At 42.2% G+C, this 8,581-nt stretch overlaps 1 protein-coding gene across 2 annotated transcripts in view; it reads left to right on the forward strand.

The window, feature by feature from the left end:
* LOC118770771 (ras and EF-hand domain-containing protein homolog) overlaps positions 1–6,285 on the forward strand; it is a 30,718-nt gene extending 24,433 nt beyond the window's left edge. For both annotated transcript variants that reach the window (XM_036518544.1, XM_036518543.1), the window contains exons 14-18: positions 2,290–2,371; positions 3,138–3,252; positions 4,359–4,460; positions 5,062–5,138; positions 5,876–6,285. In XM_036518544.1, coding sequence (XP_036374437.1) covers positions 2,290–2,371; positions 3,138–3,252; positions 4,359–4,460; positions 5,062–5,138; positions 5,876–5,969 — 470 coding nt within the window. In that variant the 3' untranslated portion in view covers positions 5,970–6,285. The remainder of the gene's footprint in view (positions 1–2,289; positions 2,372–3,137; positions 3,253–4,358; positions 4,461–5,061; positions 5,139–5,875) is intronic.
* Positions 6,286–8,581: the final 2,296 nt, after the last annotated feature.

The following is an 8,581-nucleotide window of genomic DNA, read 5'->3' on the forward strand; positions in this document are numbered from 1 at the left end:
CCACACACTCCCTCCCCCCAGTCTCCCACACTCTCTCCCGGTCTTTTTATGTGTACAGCTATTTACATGCTGTTTACTCTGTGTTAAAAGTTAAAAGCTGCTCCGGCCTCATAATCACACATTGCTTACATTTCAGCATTAGTCTGTAGGGCCCACCATAATAACCTGTGGGTGTGTAAGTCATACCTGTGTGTTGCTGTAGTGTTTTCTAGGAACGTGGTACAGAAGCATGGTGGTTGGTAGGCACTTGCCCTTATATTCTAGATTTTACGGTAATACAACAGTGCTTTTTTTTTCTTAATCTCTTTGCATAATGCATACATTCTGTGAGGAGCACTGCGGGTGGATTTGTGTGGTTTTTCTAAGGGTGTGTGGTCAGCAAACGGCATCACATGAACAGGCTTGTGGAGTCACACCTCCTTCTTAGGTCGCTGTGTTGCCTGGTACAAGCCCCACAGCAGATTACCTCTGATATAATATGGATTTTTTTTTTACTTTTCACTAACAAAACTTAAAACAGGACATGTGGCTGTCTCAGACTGAAGCTTGAGGCAGCAATGGAGGTGCATATTTTCACCAAAGCCAGTGTAATAACACACACATGCTGTGGTTTATCCCTCTTTTTACACCCATCAGAGCATTGTGGGAAACTGACTCTGGTCCCTCTCATTTCTGATTTCATGAATGTCTAGTGAAGAGGAGTGGAGGTGAAACAATATATAAAATATCTCCGTCCAAAGAAACTGTTTTCAAATTTGCTCCGGAACGTATTCATAACCTTCGTTTTCATAAATAAAACCTTTTAACTTTTGAGTATGACTGTCTCTGAAAGACAGTGATAATTCATTCAGTCCTTCTTGGTGTAGTTTATCAGTACTACACAGTTACTGCAATAATAGGTGTATCTAACGTTACAGTCAAACTGTGAGTGTGAGATCTAAGAGTCAACTTCAAGTGACATCAGTAAAATCCAATCACTTTTGACCTTTGAAGGTCTCTTTTTGGCTGTTTTGCTTCCCTGGATGACGGGAGAACAGCATGCTCCTCTGCTTTTTATTTTTGCCAGAATTTATATCTGAAAATCAATGTACCAGGCTTTCATCTGAGTTTAACCTTTCCCATTGCGAAATGCTACGCGTTCACTCATAAGGATTGATTTGACTGTGTGTAACAGTGGAAGGGGAAATATACTGCCCTCTAGTGGTTGCAAGGACAAAGAAAGTTTGAAAAATGCTTCCGTGTGGACGTAAAAGATTTGGAGGCTGATCGGGTGACTGCGATATGTAATTTAACATCACTTTAATCATGTGAATCCCTGGAATATCTGGTATTTTGCGTCCACATTCTCAGGGTAATCTGTTTGTCTTGTCTACAACTAACCAAAATACTAATGTGTCACACCTCAGACAGAATAAAATGCACGTCTCCGGTCCTAGCCTACAAGGCAGCAAGAGAAACTGTACCTGCAACAGTCTGAACAGCTGAGCCACTGAACACCTTCCACTGCAGACTGAAAACTTATCTGTTCAAACTTCATCATGATTCAGCCAAGCCCAAAGTCTGAACAATCATGTCATTTCCTCAAGTACATTTACTAAAACCTCAAACTTCCTGCTCCACCTACTATGACAAATAACAAAATATGATAATATGAGTCATTACATAGCCTGTCAGATTGTGGCATTTATGAATTGGTGTCATCTCTGCTTTTAGTCTAACCTTTTTGTATGCACTTTTGAAAGTCACTGTGGATAAGAGTGTCTGCTAAATATCTACAGGGGGTAGCATAGTGGTGACGAGCAGAGCCTGTAACCAAAAGGTTTCCGGTTCGATTCCCCACTGGGGGCACTGGTGCTGTACCCTTGGACAAGGTACTTAACCTAGAATTGCCTCAGTAAATATCCAGCTGTATGAATGGATAAAGTTGTAAACAGACGTAAAAGAGACTCCCTGGGTGCCTTCAAGAGAAAGCTGAAAACTCATCTCTTTGAGCTTTATCTCTAGTCTGCTTTCCTATCTATCCCTATTTTCTATTAAAAAAGCACTCTACACTAGTTTAGCTAAGTATTTTACTGAACTCTTGAGGTACTTTTCGGTAACTACCCTTAGCATAGTGATGCACTTATTTGGAGGTCGCTCTGGGTAATGGCATCTGCTAAATGATGTAATGTAATGTAATGTGACCTAGCTCTGGATAATGGCATCTGCTAAATGCCAATAATGTAATGGAATGGAATGTAGATGTAAAGGTAAATATGGTTTTCTGTGTTGTGTACCTGTCCTCTACAGGTATTGACTACAGTGTGAAGACTTTAACAGTGGAGAACAGCCAGGTGGCGCTGCAGATGTGGGACACAGCTGGGCAGGAGAGGTGAGGCTTGGAGAGGCATCTCTCTGTTACACCTGGCTCTGTGGTGTACCTGCAGCAGGCAGGTTACCTGTCTCTCTGTGTTACACCTGGCTCTGTGGAGTACCTGCAGCGGGCAGGTTACCTGTCTCTTTGTGTTACACCTGGCTCTGTGGAGTACCTGCAGCAGGCAGGTTACCTGTCTCTTTGTGTTACACCTGGCTCTGTGGTGTACCTGCAGCAGGCAGGTTACCTGTCTCTTTGTGTTACACCTGGCTCTGTGGAGTACCTGCAGCAGGCAGGTTACCTGTCTCTTTGTGTTACACCTGGCTCTGTGGAGTACCTGCAGCAGGCAGGTTACCTGTCTCTTTGTGTTACACCTGGCTCTGTGGTGTACCTGCAGCGGGCAGGTTACCTGTCTCTTTGTGTTACACCTGGCTCTGTGGTGTACCTGCAGCAGGCAGGTTACCTGTCTCTCTGTGTTACACCTGGCTCTGTGGAGTACCTGCAGTGTGCAGGTTACCTGTCTCTCTGTGTTACACCTGGCTCTGTGGTGTACCTGCAGCAGGCAGGTTACCTGTCTCTCTGTGTTACACCTGGCTCTGTGGAGTACCTGCAGTGTGCAGGTTACCTGTCTCTCTGTGTTACACCTGGCTCTGTGGTGTACCTGCAGCAGGCAGGTTACCTGTCTCTCAGTCCTACCCCAGTAAGCCCATTAAGGCTTCAGGATAAGGAAAGCACAGTGTCCATGCCCCATGATTCCTCTGACTCTGCTCCGACGCCCTCTCAGGTACCGCAGCATCACCAAGCAGTTCTTCCGCAAGGCGGACGGTGTGGTGGTCATGTATGACATCACCTCGGTGCAGACCTTCACGGCCGTGCGGCAGTGGCTGACCAGTGTGCAGGTGAGGCTAACGCCCTGTCAATCACAGCCAGGGATCCAGCACATCAAGCAGACAGGGACGAGTGGGTAATAGGCCTGTGGTTAACACTGCAGTGACTCCTGGGTCATACTGTATGAGTGAGCTGTGGGTAATATTGTGTCAGTGATCTACAGGTAATGCTGCAGCAATGACTTGTGGGTAATATTGCGTCAAGTACATCGACCACAATGTCTCCATTACAGCCATGTGAGATCATTCATAAGCATTCATGAATATTTGTACCTTTTCATAAACAGATGACAGACTGGCCTTACAGTATGGGAAACCATTTCAACAACAGATAAGTTTTCTTTAATCTACAGATCTGTTGTAGGGACCGATGCTAGATCGTTTTAGATCGTTTTAGATCTCTGCTCTGCATTTCAGTTGTAGATTCACAGTGTAGGTCTTAACTATTTTTAACTCATCCAGATAAAAACAGCCACATTACATTCCTACCCACCTGAATTATAGATACAGGCAACAATTGCCATCCTAATTGGATTGCAGTTCAATTACAGATACCTGCCAATTTAGCCTCAGTTGCATATATATGTAATTCAATTGAAAATATCTGAAAGTAGTATTGTTAATTTCTTCATTTAAGTCAATAACCTGTCATTGAAGATATCTTCAATTCAGTTGTCGATACCAATATTTAATTTTACATATTTATGCTTTATTTTTGATCTTAATATCATTTTTAATATTATTTGTTTCTGGCTATTTATGCTTGTTGTCATAAGAGGGTGTGACTGCATTAGAACCGTAATGTGGATCATCATGCACACATACTGTAGCTTTCATGATGCCTCTTGAGTTTGGGCATTACCTGGTTTTCAGCAGTGTGAAGTGCCTAAAATCACAAAAAGCCACATTACGTGAAAGGGGTTCTTGTATTGTAGAGCTGCTCTGAGTCAGCGCTATCACCAGCTGGGCCATGAGAGGTGATCACGTTCTCGTTCAGCAGACGGTTATCACGGAGTAAACCCGGGCTGTCTTTGTTACAGTATGAATACCTGCCCTTCTCATTAGAGAGCTCCTAATGGACTGCATCATTACAGTCTCTCTCTCTCTCTCTCTCTCAGGAAGGGGCAGGAGAGGATGTTCCCATCATGCTCCTGGGGAACAAAACTGACAAGGAGAGCGAGAGGGAAGTCCAGGACAGAGTGGGCGACAAATTAGCCAAGGTGGGTGCGCGGGCCTCTCAGAGCAGCCACTAATGGCCCCACTCGAAGCCAACAGCCACAAAAGTGGCCCCTTTTCCAAATTATTAATAGTAAAAAAAAAAAGAAGTGACTCAGAGAAATTGCTGTCTCTCAAGGAGTCATCAGCTGTTCTTTCCACTCATTTCCTTTTATTTCTGCCTGCAGTTTCTATGGAGATTGATTTTTAAGTGTGTCCCTCTAATTAGCTAAGGTCCGCTCTGTTGGTCTTGCAAATATAGCATTATATTGAAAAAATGATCCAAGAGCAAATGCTTGCTGTATGTCGTGCTGTCTTCTTCTTAGCTCCACCAGTCTCTTTGCTACTTCCCTGTTACATGTCTTTATTTCTTCTATAAAAAGTCATGGCAATGTACTTCACCTATAATTGCCATATAAATGGATAACGTGTAAAAACTGTAACCTATGTTAGTCACTCTGGATAAGAGTGTCTGCTAAATGCCAATAATGTAATGTAATGTAAGTCCAGTTCTAGTGAACATGCCAGCAGCTTTAGCCTGGTTAAATATTCCCTCATGTCACTGATCTGGTCCTCCTGTGCTGTACTGTAATCTCGCTCCTGTAGGACTCCCAGCTGATCTTCTACGAGTGCAGTGCTCTCTCTGGCCACAATGTGGTGGAGTCCATGGTCCACCTTGCCAAGTGAGTTGTGTGTTGGTGGTTAACACTGAATGCAAGGCATCATGTATGGTATTGATAGGGGTGGGGCAGGAGAAGTGCGTTCTGGGACTGCATGGGCTGCTCTTCAGTTGATACCTCTTTTCTTTGAAATGAACGAACCAATGAATCATTGAATTCTTTTACAGTTGCCACTGTACCAGCACCATGCTATTGAAACAATGCTAGAATGATCAAAAACCATTAGCAATGTGAGAATGTACTCCATAGCAGATCTGTGCAAAGGAATGTCAGATATCAGTAGTTCTGGGACAGGATTCCTGGTCTTGTGAAACTAGGAGTTCAGTAGTAAGTCACTAAAGCCAAAATTCTGGCACTGAATTAAAGCAGGGGCTCATTAGGGCTGGAAAATAATCTCCTGGATTTTGTGGAAGCCAAATGTGTCAGTGTTGTTGAGCTCTTTCACTTTGTTGATCTTGAACACAGTGCCAAAAAGGCAAACTCCAAATCTCTTCGACCATAAATCAAGACCTGTGTCTGTATGCATGTGTGCATACGTGTGTGCATGGGTGTGTTCTCTTATTTTCATGTACTGCGGTGGGACTCTTTGCAAAGTGCATCTTTGCCCATGTTTTGGTACATCAGTAAATACCATCTTCTTCTTCTTCTACATTGCATTGGTGACCCTTCACTGAGGTCCCACCCACTGCAGTAGTGATCATAGCGCCTTCATCAGAGTGTATTCCTCGTTGATTTGGTAGGATCCTGAAGGAGCAGGAGGACAGGGAGAAGCAGAGGACTGTGCAGCTGGTGGACGACCCCTCCAGAAAGAAATCCTGCTGTTCCAGAATGTAGAGAGTCCGGCCGGGGTCTGACTGCCACCACTGTTTCTGCCACCGCTTCCCTTTGACCTTTAACCTGTAACCTTTAACCTTTAGCCACAATCAGGCCTTGCCTGGTGAACCCCACTGCTTTAATCACTCTCTCCGCGTTCTCTGCTGCCACTCTTGTTTCGTTACGCTGTGAATCTGGAAGCACGTTCATGTAATGTTTTAGAGCCAGAGCTTAGCACCGGAGGTGAGGAAATGTTGAGTCTAGCCTTGACTGCGTCAATAGGAAGGAAATCCACCTAAATTCTAACAGGGGTTAATTAAATCATGAAATATTATCAACAATTTGGCTAAATAGATTCTGATTGCACTATTGTTATAAATATATATTTTCTTACTCAATTGTGCAGAAATTTTGTATGAAAATGCCTCTTAAAAATAGACAAAAGTAAGGCAGATGTTTTTTTTTTTTAAGGTAAATTGATCAAATTAAAGTGAGGTAGTAATTTACTTGAAATACAGTTCTGAGGCCAGTGCTTGCTTGTATAGGGGGCATAACCTTTGATTTGGTGTTTTTAGAAATGCACTAAAAAAGGACTGTTCTATGTACTGATGCAACACATATCACAGATGATTGAATATTTATCCATAGTGAATATAAAGTGTTTTCTGTTTGAGAGATTTGCTGGATTCTGTCACCATATCAACTCACTTGAGTTGATCTGCATCTTCACTGGAACCCTCACATGTGGTGAATTACACTGTAACTGAAGTTTAAGTAAGCACACTACTGGACATTGTATTTATGATGGAGGTAATAGAAAGAAGTAGTGTATAGTATATAGTTTTTATGTATAGAGTGGTTTATCACAGTGTACCATTATTGTTTGTGGTTTTGAAGGCTTAAAGGCTGTACTTTTGTTGATGACGAGTATAGCCCCACCTTGCTATGAGTGCACTGCAGGTAAGGTAGCACAAACCAAGTGTTAGCTGTTCACTGATACACCTTGATATGAACCTTTCAACAGTTGAATTTCCATATGTACTTTCTTTTTTTTTTTTGCTGTAAAGAGTTCAGTGTTGTTTTCATACTCGACTCTAAAGACCAGGTTCATCCTCATCAATATCTCTGCACTTCTGGACTTGACTGATATTGGAAAAGCAGGTTTGATCAAACGAATCAAGAGGGTATACTTCTGCCAGCAAAGCACCTCAGCTACTCAAGGTCCTTAAGGGCTTCATTGGTGCAATGTCGCCCTCTGCTGGTGGGATTGAGCCAAGGATCTGAATACGAGGACAGACGCTAGTATAGTGCATGCGGTAGCATTTTGTGAGTTGCCGCATTCATGGAGAAATAATCAGACTTAAGAAGCTATTTTGTATCAGCAGAAGAAAAATATGTACTTTCACATATGAATTCCGCAAACTCTTAGACTGGTGCGCGCAACCTCCAGTGCTCCTACTGTGAAAAATTAGAACAAGTTCTTACAAAGCACCTCTCAGCATCTGTGCTCTCATTCTTTGGGATCTTGTGTTGTGTACCGATCTTTGTATATCTAAAGAACAACCTGATGGGTATTGTCCATGTTTCTTTGTTTTCCAATGTCTCTGAAGAACACTGTGAAAGGAACACTCGAAGGTTGTGCCGCTCCCCGAGCCAGACCATTTCATATATATATATATAGGCCAGCTGACATACTACTGTTCATGACCAGGTGAAATATATCTGTTTCACACCCTTGATATTCTGTATTCACCCAATACTGTACACAGCCAGTTGTAAATATGTGTTGCATGTTTAATGAATATTGAGTTTAATTAGGAATAAATAGGTGTATTTACATAACTGAGTGGGTTTTTTTCTTTTCAATCCTACCTTCACCCTCTGAAATGTTAAAGTTGTTCATCCTATCACTGCGGTCACTGGCTGTTCATGCTGCACATTTTCATTCTTGAGGTCTTTTTCTTCTCCTCCTTATTTATCTGAAAGTCAGGGAAAGTCAGAAGGTGTCACTAAACGCCCTCCTCAGTTTCCGATAACCTGCTCATAATGGATGCCTTCTATGAGATGTGACAGGCTCGTACAGATAAGCGATTACTTCCTGAAAAACTGTCAGATGTATTTATCCTTCTGATTAAAAATAGCAGATGTTCTCCTCGGATTACAGCTTCTGTTTGTCCGAGAAACAGTCTTGATGTTGATGTCACTGACATATTATGTTTCTCCTTTTTATGAGGAATTAAGTGTCTCAGATGTTTCTATTATTCAGATGCCACCTAGTGGACAAAGTAGTGCAAGTAGCATCATTACTATTTACTCGTGGCGACAAACCTGGCGAATGTAATATAAGAAATATAATATATTGGTACATGGTTGTTCAGGTTCAGGTTTAACCCTTCAGTCACATAACCACACTATAACTTATGTGTTTGGCCAGCTGCGTGTCCTGCATTGTAATAAAATAACCACAGCTTAAAAAAAAAGCTTTCTACAGTTGTTGACTGTTATTTCACTAAACTGGAGACTGGAGATTATTCTTCTATTATGTATTGACAGAAGTACAAATAATCATCTTTTCTGTTTGTGTTCAAATACTGTTAGTCTTAGCTTTATTACTGATGGCAATAATCTTTACA

Source organism: Megalops cyprinoides, chromosome 23 (genome assembly GCF_013368585.1).
Source record: "Megalops cyprinoides isolate fMegCyp1 chromosome 23, fMegCyp1.pri, whole genome shotgun sequence".
NCBI classification, from domain to species: Eukaryota; Metazoa; Chordata; class Actinopteri; order Elopiformes; family Megalopidae; genus Megalops; species Megalops cyprinoides.